General features: G+C 48.6%; 4 protein-coding genes across 4 annotated transcripts; 2 read left to right on the top strand and 2 right to left on the bottom strand.

Moving 5' to 3' along the window:
• Positions 1 to 500: 500 nt before the first annotated feature.
• PEX2_097870 (uncharacterized protein) lies at positions 501 to 2,365 on the bottom strand (the record flags this gene model as incomplete). Its single annotated transcript, XM_016747057.1, has 3 exons — positions 501 to 1,399; positions 1,457 to 2,227; positions 2,302 to 2,365. The coding sequence occupies 3 exons, from the start codon at positions 2,363 to 2,365 to the stop codon at positions 501 to 503; spliced, it is 1,734 nt and encodes a 577-aa protein (XP_016598406.1).
• Positions 2,366 to 4,297: 1,932 nt separating this feature from the next.
• Positions 4,298 to 6,615, top strand: PEX2_097860 (uncharacterized protein; the record flags this gene model as incomplete). Its single annotated transcript, XM_016747056.1, has 4 exons — positions 4,298 to 4,878; positions 5,109 to 5,534; positions 5,594 to 5,853; positions 5,909 to 6,615. The coding sequence occupies 4 exons, from the start codon at positions 4,298 to 4,300 to the stop codon at positions 6,613 to 6,615; spliced, it is 1,974 nt and encodes a 657-aa protein (XP_016598405.1).
• Positions 6,616 to 11,005: 4,390 nt separating this feature from the next.
• On the top strand, positions 11,006 to 13,283 carry hexA (putative Woronin body protein HexA; the record flags this gene model as incomplete). The annotated part of the gene is made up of 3 exons (XM_016747055.1): positions 11,006 to 11,109; positions 11,614 to 12,027; positions 12,305 to 13,283. The coding sequence occupies 3 exons, from the start codon at positions 11,006 to 11,008 to the stop codon at positions 13,281 to 13,283; spliced, it is 1,497 nt and encodes a 498-aa protein (XP_016598404.1).
• A 1,851-nt stretch (positions 13,284 to 15,134) lies between these two features.
• PEX2_097840 (Aminoglycoside phosphotransferase) lies at positions 15,135 to 16,176 on the bottom strand (the record flags this gene model as incomplete). The annotated part of the gene is made up of 2 exons (XM_016747054.1): positions 15,135 to 15,568; positions 15,633 to 16,176. The coding sequence occupies 2 exons, from the start codon at positions 16,174 to 16,176 to the stop codon at positions 15,135 to 15,137; spliced, it is 978 nt and encodes a 325-aa protein (XP_016598403.1).
• Between the last annotated feature and the right edge of the window lie 812 nt (positions 16,177 to 16,988).

The raw sequence follows: 16,988 nt of genomic DNA, 5'->3' as shown, positions 1-16,988 counted from the left end.
TGCCGAGCACCCCCTGGAATCAAGAGCTAACATAAAGTTCGCAAGCTGGGTCTTGCAGATCTCATGATCCTGGCATCTTGGTGGGGTAGCTTCAGTTCGCGCGCGCCAACTCGGGTTTGAGATGGTTTCAAAGTGCGGGTTGCTTGAGGTCCAATCAAAATAACCTACTCTATTTTTGGTCTATGCCCAGATATTTACTGTAATGTCTAGTCTAAGAAAAGCATACGTGCTACAAGAAATGGACGTTGGATCATTTCACATATTCAGAACATACATATCATGGACATTACAATTACAAAGAATAACCAGGAACTCCGAGGAACGTAGTCCGATGAGTTGCTCGCCATACCAACATGCGTGAGAGGGGATTTCGTTCCATGCAACAATCCGAGAACACCCCTCAAATGATACCCAAACACCCAGTCAACCCCTCAAAAAGAGAAACAAATGCAATGATGAAACGCCAAAGAACAGACAGCTATGGGGATGCGATAGGTCGATTACGCCGGTCGACTTGCTCCGGGATCCGCAGCACCCTTAATACCTTGAACAGACGCGGCGATCTTCGGATGATTTCCAGTGGGCAGTGGAGGCTTGAGGTCGGAGGGGGACGCAGGGGCGGAAGGTGGGATCGGCGAATTTTCATCATCATCATATTCATGTCCTTGGTATTCATCATCGGGAAGACCTGAACCAGCGGCGGAGGAGTGGTCAGCTGAAGCGCGGTCGTATCCCTGCTGGTAGGGGTGCTGTGAGCCATTCTTCGATGCGTTCTTGGTCGCCTTCTTGGTCTTGCGACCTTTCATCTTGGCCTTCTCCAAAAGTCGCTTCTTCTCCGCTAGTCGCTTGCGCTCTTTGCGGTCTTTCATCTCATACTGCCGGATTAGGGCTTCGGGGGGATGCCCAAAGATGCTCTCATATTCACAGAATTCACAAATCCAGATGTCCTCGAGACTAGGGGGGTGGTGGAAGTTCGTGTATTGTTGCTGGACCTTCCGTTGACGTGCAGACAGTGCGTAGGTGCTGCTTGGAGACCGTTTCTTCTTGGGGACCACGGGAGTTGGCTCCCCACCTTGAGCGGGTGCTTGTGTACCCGGTGGAGCCTGGTGGTTCACGGGGCTACTTTGTGTCCTTTGTGTGGAGACCCCCCTCTGTTTTTGACTTGCTGGACCGAGTGGTGAAGTGGGGGACCGATAAGGAATTGAATAATTTCGTTGCATCGCCATGCCCTTAGAAGAGTCGGACTCACACGTGAAGGTGAATTGTGTCTTCGTCGGAGTGGTATTTTCTTTCTCTTTCTCCAACAGGCTGACGTTGCTGGGACCTCGAGGTGGGGAGGAGTGTGTTGCGGCATTGGCGATCGCGGTGGAGATAATTCCCTGGTCAGAAGGAGATTCACCTGGTGCACAAGTTAGAAAACAAAAAGTGTATTGGGGGGATGGAGGGAAATGCATACCAGAAGGGCCAGGGGATGACATCAACCCGTCCCGCCGACTGGGCGTCCGGGCATTCAACCATCCATGCTGAGCGTTGGGCGATAACGGGTTCCTGCTGCTGCTACGAACAGTAGGACGTCCCAAACGACCTCTTCCTGAACCAGATATCCCACTTCCTAAAGGAGACGCAGGGTTCCCACTCCCATAATATGTGCCAGTGGCATCAGTCGGGGTAGGAACTCGTACGGGGGTTGAGCTTGCCAACCCCATACTGGCGAACTCGGGAGACAACGCAGAGTGGTGTCCTCCCAAGTTTCCAGGCGTAGGTATCTTTCGTTTTTTCTTGTTATTCGTATTCTCAAACGCGTCGTAACCGTCTCCTGTTGAAGACTTTGTCTGCGGTGTGTCGTGGGGGAAGCTATGTGGATTGCCAGACACGGGAGGTGACATCGAAGATCTCCGGACAACACCACTCCTCCGCACAACCATCGGACCGCCTTCATCACCGCTCTCGACCTCTATTGACGTCTCAAATTCATGGGCGTCAACCTCTGGTGACATTTCAGTCTCAACGGTCTGCTGCACATAAACTTTGGATTCATTCACCGCTTCTTCGGAATCCGCAGAGACACCGTAGAATATTTGAGACGCCGGCGGCGTAGGAGGATAGAATAGAGTGTCGGCAGCATCGGAAGAAAGACGTGAACGGAGGGTCCGTCTAGGTAGGGGACGAATCAGACGATCAGGATAAATGGTAGAGGGTGTGTCAGGGGACGAATTGAACACCCCGTCTACATGGCACCGTCAGTATTCATTCCACTAGTTGGTCGTCATCCTGAATTGGGATATTCCCGATCATCCGGACCAGATGTCCCTGAGCAGACATACTCAATGTTGCTGTCATCATGCAAGATATCCACGCTCGCCATCAACCGCCGACGATGCTATGAGGATGGTATTCCAGCCCTTTGGCTCTGTCCTTTTATCCCCCGCCACCGTATATGCTTTTGAAGGTGCCAATAATCCAAAAGTCGGGGGTTGTGTTGAGGGTCGAATTGGGAGGTAATGTCTTCAATGTCTGTGGTCCGCGGTCATAAGCTTTGTTCCTTTAAATATCAACCTCCCGAGAAGTGTACAGGCGGTGAGATCAACACATAACTGGGATTCAATCCAATCCCCGCGTTCCTCTGCTGTCCACAATCCCGTAGACACGAATATCAACCTACCCACAAAATAGTGCTATTACTCAGCACCTTGTAAATCCAAGATCGATGGAATCGGGTCCAAAGTCGGGAAGTAAAGCAAACTTGAATCCAGAATCAGTGCTAGAGACAAGGCAAATGAACAACTAGAATAACTACTAAGAGGGGTTGAGGGATATGAAGAGAAAGAGACAAGTCACGGGAATTTAGGAAATACGCTAATCTCCTTTTGGTAATCCTCTACCCAATGACTTCGGGGAGAAGTGGCATTACCTAGGCACACGATTCTGAAGAACTCTACTCTGCAGATCAGACATCTGGGAGCATATGCATGGTGTATCTTATAAGTACCATCATGTACTGCACTTTGGTTATCAGTCTATACAACAATATTGCACCGTTGGGTTCTCTACTTGGGGAAAAAAAACTCCCGCTCTCCGATCATCTCTCAGATAGGTGCTCCCGGTACCTGCATTCATAGGGAACTCACCACATAAGAGCTGGTGTGATGGATTGCTTGAATGTTGAGCGATGAAATTACTGATGATACACCACCACAAACGATAGCCCTAACTTACGCGACGAACCTCGATCAGGTGTGATTAGACCTGTTAAGACCCCTCCACAAGGCTTTGCTCAAAGCCTCATTTCGCCTCTCCAGCCACCAATGCACCTCGGAGCATATTTCGGAAGAATAACTACATCATCTAGATGTTGGGAAGAATCAATGCCATAAGGTTCGGCTTGCAACTAGATCAAAGTTGTCTTGCCGACGCCGAAAACGGGCTCGGCTCGAAATGAGAGGCACACTCGGTATGAAGGATGGGGGACATACAGAACTTGAGACGATAGGAATCATAAGATCGGTTGTTCTTACTCTTCCTACAGCATAGTAAGAATCAAAGTCGACTCTTTAGGCCGTTAGACCGTGTTAGGTCTTTTTTGTAGCCTTTTTTGTGGCATCTTTTGTGGTCTCTTTTGTGGTCCCTTTCTAAATGCCCTCTACATTAATTCACTGGGATAAATTGCATCGGGGTTTCAAAAGAGAACTCCGTAAGTCCTCTACGGTATTGCATGCAAGCTCTCTTGTTGTCTCATCCCGTTGTGGCAGTGAAAAAAACAACCTCCAATTAGTGGGCCACAGATCCATTGTACACAGTAAATATATGGTCGAAAGAATGGCAAAACAAAATTATATAAACCCAGCATCAAACCCCTCCATAAGTAATGGGAAAAAAAAGAAGTGAAACACGAAGAGCGTGAGTGGTAAAAGATTCGCGCGTCGAGAGGCGTCGAGAGCGGGGAAACCGGCGATTGGATCTTTTGGAGTCCCGTTCCGGCGCTTTTCTCCTTCTCTTCTTCCTCCCCGCCATTACAAGGAATTATTTCTCGGACTATGTAGTCATCGGGCTCTTTATCGAGCCTTGTGACGCCTTTATACAGATCTGTGATTTCCAATTGTCCTGCTCCTTTTGACTTGACACTGTACCCTCCCCAAGAGCTCTCAATCGCGCGCCAGAGCTCCCTCGCAAACGGCTTTTCTCGAGTTACTGTTGGAACCACAACCAGCCAACGTCTCGAAAATCCGTTGGTTTTTCCTAATCTAGTCTCCAAGAGCTCTCTTTTATACTCTCCTACAATCATCAGCCCTCCCCCACCATGACTCCTCGTCGTTCCTCTCGGGCTCGCACCTCCCAGCCCTCTCCTGCCCTCCTACAACACACCAACTCTTCCTCCAGCTCCTCAAATTCTCTTACTCGAGAGAGAAGCACTCGATCGAATCACAAAAATCCTTCTCCTAACGAATCGACCGGCCACCGCTCTCAGTCCATCGAGGATGCTGAGGGTGGCTCGAAAGACCTTCCACATACGCGGCAGCGCCAGCGCGCTCAGGACGACGACGATGATCCACCCCGTGAAGAAGACGAGGATGACCTAGATGATGAGGAGGAGGAAGTGACTCGATGTCTCTGCGGTCAGCAAGAATATCCAGGCTTGCCTTCTTCTCGTCGCGAGGCCCTCGGTCGCGGCACCATCAAGCTGGAGTCGGGACAAGTCCCCACTGATCCATCTGATCCCCTGTCAGATGATATTGGGAGCATGTTCATCCAGTGTGACTTGTGTAAAGTCTGGCAACACGGTGGTTGTGTTGGGATCATGGACGAGGCAACCAGTCCTGACGAATATTTCTGCGAGGAGTGCCGGAAGGATTTGCACAAGATCAAAGACGAACCTCATGGGTGAGTGAACCCCCGTTATTCTTTGAATTTACTCTGCCCTACATATTCCTGCATTTGCCGTCAATCTATACCTCGGGTTGTGCGTGTGCTTTGCTCCTGCTGCTTGGAGGGGCTGTTTTTCCGACGCAGCTTCGGGAGCAATTATTCCCCCCAAGCTGTTATAAGATACCAATGACTACTTCACGTTGCTATATCGAACATTTTGAAGAGGTATACTGACAATCCTGCAGACAACGCTCCTCTACCTACCTTCCTGTTGCACCAGAACCAGTTCCACCGCCACCACCTCCCCCACCTCCTCCTCCAGCTCCAGCACCAGCTCCAGATCCAGCCCCGGCCTCGGTGGTTCCTGAGGTACCTGATGTGCCAGTCATTCCAGTCGGCCCAATCGTCCCGGCAGTAGCCCCGTCCCCCGGCCCGTCCTCCCGTGCCTCATCAAGAGATATATCACGGCGTTCCAGGGATCCGAAGTCCCGGAACAGCGAGAGTGCCGCCGCACACGCCAAGCGTCGATCAACAATGAACAGCCGGGATGCTGCTTATGACGAAGAAGAATTGATCCGACGCGCAATTGAGGAGAGCAAGGCCGAGACCAAAAGCAATGCGGATGAGACGGACACACATCTGGGCAAGCGAAGTCGAAGCGACAGTGTGACGTGCGTATACCCAGGGCTAACGGCATTGGCTCGGATAATGTGGCTGACTAGTTACCCAGGAACAGAGAACGAGCGAAACGTCCACGAACCACTTCACCGTCACCTAGCGCTGTATCGAGGCATAGCAATATAGCATCTCACCCGCCTTCTGATGATGAGACGAAACCAAAACCCACAGTCAACGGGGCTCGCAGACAGAGGGCTACATCTCGAGGCCAGTTGGAGAAGGAGCCTGGGATTGAGCCCGATGAAGGTGAAACAGAGGCTCCCGAAGCGGCGAATCGTCGGAAAGAACGATCAACCCGGCGAAAAGGAGATGGTAAGTGACACAGGCCCAGTACACAATTGCCCACTTTCTCACACAGCTATAACAGAATCCGAGCACGAAATCGGTTCCCCAACAAAGACAGCACCGCCAGAGCCTGAACCGTCCCAAGCAAGCCCCAACACCCCTACTCCCCAAGAGCCTACGCCTGTTCGTCCGTCGACCCGCAAGTCCGGTCGACCTCCCGCTCGTCGCGGTCGTGTTGGACGAAACCAATATACCAAAGACCGGGACACCAACGGAAATGGAGATTCCGGGTATATGGCAAACTCGCCGCGCCGCGGCCAGTCCCACGAAATCGGCGGAGACTCCCCTCGAGTTGGCTACAGCAGTGTCAACGGAGCACACCTCAATGGTGGGGAGTCAGGACGGCCAAGCAAGCCACGCCACATGCACCCACAGCGAACAACCATGAACGAGATGAAGCGCCGAGTAGCAGCCATCCTGGAGTTCATCTCGCGCATGCAAGTGGAGATGGCCGTCGCCAGCGAGAACTCCTCCACGCCTACAGGCAACGGCGACCGGGCCCAGGGCCTGCTCTTGAAAAGCATGGTCGATCAGATCGACAGTGCCATGCCATCCACGCGCAGCGATGGCGGCGAGTCCGGCCCCGCAACTACAGACGGTGGCTATGGCGAGTCGTCAACGAACCATGAAAGGGATTTCAAGGAGCTCAGCAGCGTCGAGATGATGGACGTGCTCACTCGCCATCTCCTCAAGTGGCAGCAGGAATACGGCAAGTTTGGAGAACGGTAGTCTCCTCCACTACCACACAGCTGGTTTCCCTCTTCTTCTCGCGCCATCTCATCTTTTGAGCTTATCCGCTGCTTCGCATCACGATACCCATCTTAATTCGCTTTTCTCGCCCTTTCGATGTACACTAGACCTCATCTCACTTGCTTTTTCTTTCCTCTTCTCTTCTGTCTTCTCTATGTCATCCCATACTGGTCCGGCGTCATGATCATCCTCGAACACAAGGATGGTATGTACTTACTGGCGACTCATCGTCTTGCTTCGTTCCAAGGTTTCATTACTCATGTTATTTTTCTACGTGTTTATTTGTGGTCCATGCTTTGCTATGACTATTATGTCTTGCTGTTCAGTATGGTCATTCTGCTAAGAGGTCCTCTTCCTGTCTGACTTTTACTTGTGTCTTTCGTTGTTTTGGTGCCCGGGTTTCATTTTTGGTGTTTGGGGAAAAGTCAGGACTTATATATGGCTGTTTGTCTTTTTGTAAGAAATTCTGTCTTGCTCTAGTGGGAATGGTATCACTACTCTTTTGTCCATTATATAAATTCAATATACTAGGGATAAGGGTGCTCTTCGTCAATTATAGAGTACAAGAATAGTCAAGCCGTGTTTGCGGCCTTGTGATGTCTTTTCAGTACGTCTTTCTAGCTGGTCTTTTTGGTTAGTCTTTTCAAATGTCTTTTTAGCTGGTGTTTTCAGATGTATCTGAAGGTGGTAAAAAAGAGCATACTTTGTGCAAGCGACTTTTCTATGTATAATCTGTGATATATTATTCATCGCTAACTTGTCTATCGGAGAAGACACTAGTTTATAGCTGAAGAGCAGAAGCGAACCAACGTATGGAGTATTAAAAAGGCCAATTGCACCCCCGATGTCTCACTCGTGGGCATCTTGCTTGACCCGGTTGATAGGCTGTACCAAACAACCTTTGAATACATTCATATGTCTTAGTACGTTGCATTTTGTATCAAACATTAAGACCGAACCGCCGACTAAACTGCCGACTATATTTAGAGTCAAAATCCGACTCGGTTACCTTCACAATGCCTTGCATATTATGATATAGCCTCGGAACTGAGTATTATGTATTGTAAAACTATATTTTGGTTTCTGTAATTGACGAACTGGTATCGGCACTGATGGTCTGGCAAGATGGTGATGCACTGTGGATATCAAGATCGATCATCTGGATGATATACCGAATCTAGATTTTCATAATTCTTTTTTTTTAAATCTATTTGAGTCAATTTGATTACAGCAGCCGAGTCTTAACTGGTGTCACCACCTTATCAGTCTAAACGAGGTTTCACATTTCTCATGGAGATATCTGGATGGGATATCTCCAGTTGAGCTCTAACAACCAGTTAACATGAAGCTTACCCATGAATCATAAGGAAATTAAATTGATAGTCCAGTGTCTCCCATTCAAACGATCCTCTTGTCCCCTACTAACCTGGTCATTCATGGTTTGGTGAGCAGCCAGAAAACCATGATAACAGCAGAAATAGACAGCACATGTGACAGTGACCTCACTGGCGCCAACCCGACGACATACGAAGGGTAGAAAACGAAGACTTTCAACAGCACATGAAGACCCAAAAGATTCAATATTTTCTGGTCACTAGGGGCCAGTACTTGCGCAAGACATGCCCCAGCCGCAAACAACGGGAAAGTTTCGATCAACGAATGATGAGCCGACATGAGACGCAGTGGGAGGCCCTCCATATTCGTGCGATGCTTCCGGGGGTGATCGTTATCGAGGCCGTGCGGTCTGGACATGGCTTGCCCGGCAACGGACAAAGAGCCGCTGCAGCCAAAAGCCCAAAATGCATATAGGACGGCAAGGGCAGGAATTGCACGACCAGACGCTACATTGCTGCCGAATGTGTAGTCTACAATTGTCTCGACGAGCCTTTGGACTATGCTTTCGGGCTTTGTGATCGCGGCTGCTACAGGTGCGAGTGCCTTTTCTTGTTAGTATGCAACAACATCCAATTATCAGGCGCACTGACTAGGTATACAGGTCCAATCGCGAGAAAGAGGATACCGGAAGGGTTTTGTCTTCATTTTCAGAATGGATTCTGCGTTAGCATGTGCTTCTTATTGGTTATGGTGTAAAATATCAAGACTCACATGCCGTTGGACATGATGTCGCGAAGAATGATGCAGAGCGCGTATTAGTGTTAGATGGATGGATTGAACCATGTATAGATGTCGTGAAGGGTGGATGGGGCGAACCCTTATATCAACTCGTCCCGGGATTGAGTAGTAGTAACGGATGGAATATCGTCAGTTGGTTCTGAAGCAAGGAACTGCAGCATTATATCTGATGCGAGGTCCATGTATCAAGCCAAAAATCTCGAGAAGATCATCCAAGCTGTTACTAGATGCGCCATAGAAGGGAGGTCTTCGGATTCTAAGGTGGCAAAGAGCGTCGCCTCTGGTTGTAAGGTTGCGAGCTAGTCAGATGTAGTACCCGATCCAGCAACATCTGCATATAGCCCAAGATCATAGAATGTGCGAATGATATAATTTCAGAGCTATGCCGTTCAAGTGGGGAACCGGAACACATCCGGGGATTCGGGGGCGACCCGGCTGCAGCTTTTCAAAGAGCATAGTTTTGAGTATATAAGTTTGTTACTCGCTTTGTTCATTCAACAATGTCTTGTAGATATTGGGTACGAAAAAGAAGTACGTACATCATTATTGTATCGTAGAAATTACATGGAAAGACTACATCGTCAAGCCTTTTCCAGTATCAAGACTTCCATTGTCACAATGCGCAGGATATGAAGTACTTCAAAGGCAAAAATGACAAAGCCTGGAAAATGAGCCCAAAGAGAAATTGACGAGCACATTTGTTGTATCAATCAGCTACAAAGTCGACGATTTCATCATTAGTATTTTCTACGCCCCATATTCCCCAGCATTATCATCCCCAGGCAAGTTTGGAGAGAAGCCGGCGACAAAGTCTTGTACAAGCTCGCGCATCGAGCGCAACAAACCGGAAACTTTGTGGCTTTTGTCTCTGGGCACGGTCCACCAGATCGTAGAGCTTGTAAAGCGATTGACCACATCAACTTGCAACATGCCTGCTGGATGAATAAATACCTCGAAGACTTCTTGCGCGGTGATCAAATTTATACGCTTTGCATTTGTCATAGTGAAACATCGGCTCCTCGTTACACTAGATGTGTCTATGTACTAACAACACTTGAAGCCCTGGATAGTCAGCTATTTCGGGAGCAACTTCTCAAAATATACAAATTTTGTTGCGCAAGAAGATAGTTGTATATATTCACGTTGACTGAACAATATGTCGGTGATACAGCCTCGTGAACAGTAGATACAAGACTAAATTGACTATAGCAGTGTCTCACAATAGATTGCAATCATGTTACCCAATGATTACTTTACTTCCAAGACACAATCATCATAAAATTCACCTAGCTGCCAATAGAAATCATCCGATCCAAAAATAATTTCACTGTGTGTGTAAATGTACGGAGTACCGCTCAGTTGACCCCGGAAAGAGGTATGCTGATCCTATACTCCATACTCCGTGGGGATCGAGAGAACCACAATTATACAAGAGGAGGAACGGTGGAGCCGCTGTACAGCGCTGAAGGGCGTGGAGGTATTAGAAAGATAAGCATGCACGAAATTACGAGGCTTGACTGTTGAAAAAAGTACTTTGTGCTTTGTAGATATTCTTATATGTATTACGATTTTGGGGTTCCAGACTCATTCTATCAATATACTTCGTACGGAGTATCGAAGTCCGTTATGGTTTGCAAGGTGTGGTCAAGCATGGAATCTGATGTTGGCAGTCCACTTACGGAGTATATTGTGGACAATTGGTTCCCGCCCCATAGGGTTGTACCATGGTACGGAGTACTCCGTGAAAAGGGGCTTCCTAAGTACGGAGTACGGAGTACCCAGGTAGATAAATAATCAACATCACCACTCCATTGGACGAAACTCAATGATGTGACTCGAGCCAAAACACAGTAATCACGCTCTTCAGATGTCTCATGGAAGAAACAAACGTACGGGGTACGAGAATTACCGCTATGTGAAACACATTTCCCAACCTCTCTGGCGGTAAGACGGTCTAGACATGAGCTGCATGCGCTGGCTGGCGCCTCACAGAGGTTGGGCCGGGGCTGGGGACCCAAAAGAGGGTCTAATGATCTCGATGAATCACTTTCCAGTGGAGATGTGCATTGGGCGGTATTGGTATTGGTATCACGGTCCCCGTATCCTGTAAGGTGTGTTATGAATAGTGTCAGATATAGACCAATGGTTGTCTAGCAAACGCCGAACGGCAGAATCGAAACAAAAGGACACTTCTTAAGCCGAGGGAAATCACAGTGAACGTGTCTCCGCAACCCCAATGCAATTGTGCCGATGTGATGGAGCCAAACAAGATCGGCGCCAAGGGGATCCAGATGTCCGATTCGACCCGGAGGTTGCTATGGCGATGGTTTCGGTGGCGCGGTGACAATACGCGCAGGCTGGCCAGCCCCCCCATGTGAAAGGGCCCGATGTGTATTGCACAGTTCGGGGTATCCATCCATGAAGTTGCACTCCTGGAGGGCTTAGAGAGATTAACCTCGAACAAGAAAGAAGAGAATTAAACCAGACAGATTGTACAATTCTAATTGGACAATTCAATTACCGTAGACAGACAGTAAGGAGAAGAGTGAACCTCGGTGATCAGCGGAAAACCCAAACCGGCAAGGCGGCGTAAACAAAGGGCCTGGCATAAATAATCGTGATGCTCGCCAACTGCGCTGGTCTCTTTCCTCTTCTTCTTCCATTCCTACGATCTAACATTCTTCTCATCTGTTAAGCTTATCTTTTCTTCCCCTCCATTCCTATCATCTATCTGCAGGATTAAAAGATCTTCTCTTTTTCTCCTTCCCCCCCACTTCGAGAAAGACTTCCCTTTCAAGTCTTTTCTTGTTTAGTCTTTCGAGTTGTTTAACGACAGTTCGAAAGGCATTCGAGAAAAGACGCTCAAAAGTCCGTCAATCTGGACTTTGACGCCCGTGTCCCAATCCCCTTCAGTGTCTTCCCGTCGTCGTACCGGAGTGACGCTGTCTCTGAAACTACTCAGACTAGAGTAGAGGGAGAAGTCAATTTCGATCGTACTTCGCGCGTCGAACGGGAAGATACTCGAGGTTCTGCTCCCCTTCCCGCTCCCGTTCACGGAAAGGAAGAAGTCGAGTTTCGCATTCAAGAAGAGCGTCCGCGCATTCAAGAAGAGCACCCTCAGTACGCGCAGCAATCGCAGCAGTACCCCCAGCAATCGCAGCAGTACACCCAGCAGTACTCGCAATCGCAGTCTCAGCAGTACCCCTCGCACCAGCCCTCGCACAACTACGCCCCTGAAGTTGAGCTTACTCGTGAACGGTACGTAATTGTTTTTCCTGGTATCGGTCTTGTTATTTCTTGTTTCCTGTTTTTATTACCCCCCAGCCTCCCTGAGATCCACTTGTGAAAGTGGAGACCTGCAGCTGAACTATTGTTATTTGTTGTGAGATCTCCTATCTTGGTTTAGAGTGATTACGGATTTGGTCGGGGACTAAAATTACGTGTCATCAAAACCTGATCCACTTCAATTAGCGGTGACTGGCTTGTTTTGTTTATATGTTTATGGTACCCGTGCATGTGGGCTGACCTTTCCCAGCTACCCCAGTTACCAACAACCTTCTGTCGACTACGAGGACCGTTCTCAAGTCTACGATAAAGTCGTCGAGACCCAGATCGACCTCACTGAAAGAGACTACCGTGAACGTACCTCTCCCTCTTACGACCTCGACGTCTCTTACGACCGTCGTTATCGTCAACCCGTAGACTCCGCCTACGGTTACCAATCCGAGTCCGTCGACGTCTCGTACGATCGGGCCTCCCAACCCCAGACCGACTCTTACAAGGCAGACGACGTCTACCTTCGTGAAGTTCAGCCCCGTGCTCGTTACTCCACCCCCACTGAAGTAAAAGTTTCTCAGTCCACTACCCGTGACACCGCCCCCACTCGCAAAATGGGTTACTACGACGACGAAGGCCAGTACCACTCCTTCCGCCGTGGCGTTGAGCGCGCCGCCGACCGTGTCATGCACCCCTTCTCCCACTCCGAGCATGAGGAGTCTCACGGTGGTGAGGTCGCTGCTCCCCGTGAGAACGTCCGCGTCGTTGAGCCCCGCAACCGTGGCTCCGCTGGCGAGACTGTGCCCATCCCCTGCCACTTCATCCGCGTCGGCGACATCCTGATCCTTCAGGGCCGCCCTTGCCAGGTGATCCGCATCTCGGTCTCCCCCCAGACCGGCCAGCACCGTTACCTCGGTGTCGACCTCTTCACCCGCAAGCTGCAGGAGGAGTCCAGCTTCGTTGCCAACCCCTCTCCCTCCGTGGTTGTCCAGACCATGCTCGGTCCCGTCTTCAAGACCTACCGCATCCTGGACCTCCGTGATGACAACCGCCTCGTCGCCATGACCGAGAGCGGTGATGTCAAGCAGGGTCTCAATGTCATCACCCAGGGCCACCTCTTCAAGCGCATCAGCGATGCCTTCGCTGACGGCCGTGGTTCCGTCCGTGCCCTCGTCATCAACGACGGTGGCCGTGAGCTCGTCGTCGACTACAAGGTCATCCACGGCTCCCGTCTGTAAATTTTTTCTTTTTCTGGGTTTCTCCTAGAGGGGGGTCTAGATACGGTTGTCCCTCATCCATGGTGTGATGAATAGTTATTTGTTTTCTTTTTCCTTTTGCTTGTGTGATTTAATTTTCCTTTGTCTGACGATCTCATGTATGCAACTTTTTGTGTGCTGGTGAAAACTTGAATGGATTTATCTGTACTCAATTAGCCTTGACTTCCTTGTAACTAGCTCATAATGTAGAAATTAGGCCCGTGTCTACACTTTTCTCTCCGCTTCTTTACTTTTCTGGCTCATATTGAGGTTGGGCAGAAACCCATCTCGCATATATTATTGGCTTGGCCAAAAACAGGTTTTTCATGGCTTTTGGTTTACCTTTGATGTTCTCTCAAATGTAAATGTAAATAAATATGTTAATATTACTACTATTCTTCCCCGTAATTGCGGTGAACATGTGGTTGCCACAGATCCCCGGATATATATTTCACAACCATGGTAGACTATGGAGTGTCTCCACCGCTTCCCATTCGCTGACCTCCGTCATAACTAGTTGTCTCGAATTTCGATAAGAGGCACTCGGGCATATTGAATCTTATTGAGAAATATGCATGAATGGATGGAATAGGACAATTGACCAATCCACAATACTTGCGCCGTGGATCACCCCCGCGCTTGAACAATCCCCATTGTTGGCCAATATCAAGATTACACAGGCTCCAGAACCTGCATCAAAATGCTTATCACGAGGACTGTGGGATTTTCTAGGTCACAAATCGGTAGATGAAATCAGGATCTACACTTGCTGCACAGTCTGCAGGGTTGCATAATAGGCGCCCCGGGCACCGGGAATGAAGATGGCCTATTGGTGACGACGATATGTCCCTGTGTGTCTGAAGTAAGCTAGCTCCTACCCATATTTGTATTGAATTCGATGCAGCAACTAGCGCTAAGGCAAATCGAGAATCTCCTACCGAGTGCGCCCCCAATATCGATCTGCATGCAAAGGGCTGCTGGTGTGCTCCTTTGGCGATGACGCCCGGAAGAGACTACCCAATCCCCACCCAGCCAGCAGTAGTATTTTCACGCACATGTATGGAGTCATTCCTGTATTATAGTACGATTATGATGCTGTTTGACCCCTCGCTCGATGTCACAGCAAGCAATATACCTCCGTATTTGGCCTTTGCAGCCAATGATGGACAAGCTGTTCCGCAACCTGTCTTGGATGAATCTTATCATTCCTCCATTATGATCGCAAATGTGATGCGAATAGCTCGGTTATCCCGCCATCTGCGACTTCCTCCAATCCCAGGGTATCGAAACAACGCGCCACGCCTACGGTTCCAGCACCGCATTCGAAGCCAAAGTTGGCAGTGGAGATGGTCGTTGCGTAAACTTCAACGCCGAGTATGATGCACTTCCTGGAATTGTACATGTGTGTGGTCACAACCTCATTACAATTTCGATCATCACCGGCTTTTCCGTTATCTGAGGAAGAATTTAGTAAAGACGTCCTTGGTATGGCCGGTCATTGCCTACTATGACATTACAGCAGTGCATCATGGTAGGCTCCAAATTGCCAACATTAGCTGCAAATTTACGTCCAAAAGCTTGTTGAGGGCCTCATACCTGACAGCGCCATCGCCGTGGTCCTAAATGCTCCAAAGCTACTATAAACTAGGCGGCCCTAGGATTCCGTCCTGTCAGTAAATGTGGAAATGTTTGCTGGGGATATTCCTCGTTCTCCCACTTTCATTCGCGCGCTTTCCATTGTTATCTACTATTTATGTTTCGACACCGTTATTATTTCACGCAATGCAGAAAATAGACCAATGAAAGCCGGAGCAATGAAACACTGTCTTTATCTCAACATCCCATGGCCGTCGTATAGTAGTCCCACGGATCCCAAGTGCTGGTATACTGACACAAAATCATTGGCAAATACTTTTTAGACCATTCGTCATTCCTGTCAGCAGTATACTGCGCCTTTCTGGCCTCCCAGTACATAGGTAGCCAGCCTGACTGTTCCCAATCGATGATTGCAAGAACCTGATAAGGTTCGGAGGATGTTATCAAGACGTTGCTCCGGTGGAGATCGCCATGCGTAAATTTGATTTCACTATCGTCAGGCAGGTCCAAACGGAACGGTTCGATTGGGACAGAATATGGATCGCGCATTGGTTTTCGATATAGGAAAGTGAACCAGTCATGGAATTCCTGGACGGTACTGAACGGCCCTGCTTCTGGCATGGACTCGACGTGGAATGCTCTGTCATATAGAGGAGCTTGTGCAATGTTACCTATACGCGGAGAAAGAGTTATGGGCGCATTCAGAAAATGCAGAGGCCGTTGAGAGAATCGTACCTATGAATGATTCTGCCGGCTTCTGTTCAAGGTGGCGAAGGTTGCTGAAGATTGTCCGGAGCCCACAACAGATCGAAACGCGGTCATCAGGTTCCAGCTTGTCCCACACTTGCTCCAGAGTCTGTGCATGCAAATACTCCATATAAATGAAAGTTTGATCGCCATCCTCCCGCCACCCGTATATCTCTGGAACCGGGACATGATCTTTGAGGAGCTGGCCGAGAGCATAGAGGCACTGACCCTCTGAAATACTCACAGCGCTTCCCCATTTGACAAACAGTCCTAGATCCTTGAATATCACAGGAGGTGGTCGCACATGAGGGCCGGTTATCGAGAAAGCTTTTCTATCGTCTGGGCAGACTCCTGCGAGATGTTGGGCTTTGGCCTGCGAGCGTACCTCCTCCGGTGAGGGCAACTTGGTGAATTTTCTGAAAAATTGAGAATCTTTAACGTCAAAATCGGGAGATTTTGGTATCATCAGAGGCGTCAATTGTACGCGGTCTTGTTTGTTGAGTGCCCCGCATTTTGAATCGCGTAACAGCATATTGTTCGATCACAGAAAAAGTCGAGAGATAAATGTCAAACGGGCTGGTGCCTTGGTGCTGTTCGTTTGAAGTTACGGAGCATATGGTACATCGAAGGAAGTGAGTTTCGCAGCTGAGATAAGGACAGTTAAACCGCATTAGTTATAGTTTGTATTGTTGTCTTTCTGCCTTGTATCATGAGGCTACTGTGCATACATCGTATCCTAACTGAATCGGGACTTTAATTTCCAATTGATTCAAGGCATACTTTTTAGTAGCTAGTAGTTAATATAATCTAGCAGAGCTGGAGCACTACTTCAAGAAAACTACTAATCAACTGTGCAGAAGAAAATATTGCCCAAAACACGCTTTAGAATGCAGATCTTCAACGGTGACCCCGATCCGTTGCAATTCGAAAATTGGTATTAGAAGGCCTTTGATGGCATTTCTTTTCTTTGTTCCACAAAGGCATATATATGCCTCTTTAGCTAGCTGACTCTTTCCAGATCAACCAATCTATTCATACATTACCCCTCTCTCTCTTCTAAAGATTTCTATCCTTATTATATACCCCTCGGGATAGTGGTGATGTTTAGAAGAAATATATTTTCCCGTATCTATATGCCACCTTAAATTAAGATCCAGAGGACAAGGCGTCTAACAGAAGGATCAACTGTGCTCATACTTCGCTTCTCAGCCTAGAGATGTACCAAGGGTGAAATCTAGCATAGGTCGATCGATTCGAGATTCCTATTCGGGTAAAATGCCCTGGAGCAGTGAGTTGAAACCATCAGTCCATCCCATATTCCCATGCCCGATGTCATTCTTATCC

This window comes from Penicillium expansum (genome assembly GCF_000769745.1).
Source record: "Penicillium expansum strain MD-8 chromosome Unknown contig349, whole genome shotgun sequence".
In the NCBI taxonomy this organism is placed as follows: domain Eukaryota; kingdom Fungi; phylum Ascomycota; class Eurotiomycetes; order Eurotiales; family Aspergillaceae; genus Penicillium; species Penicillium expansum.
Note: the sequence above shows the minus strand (reverse complement) of the source record. Positions and strands in the feature narration are given on the sequence as shown.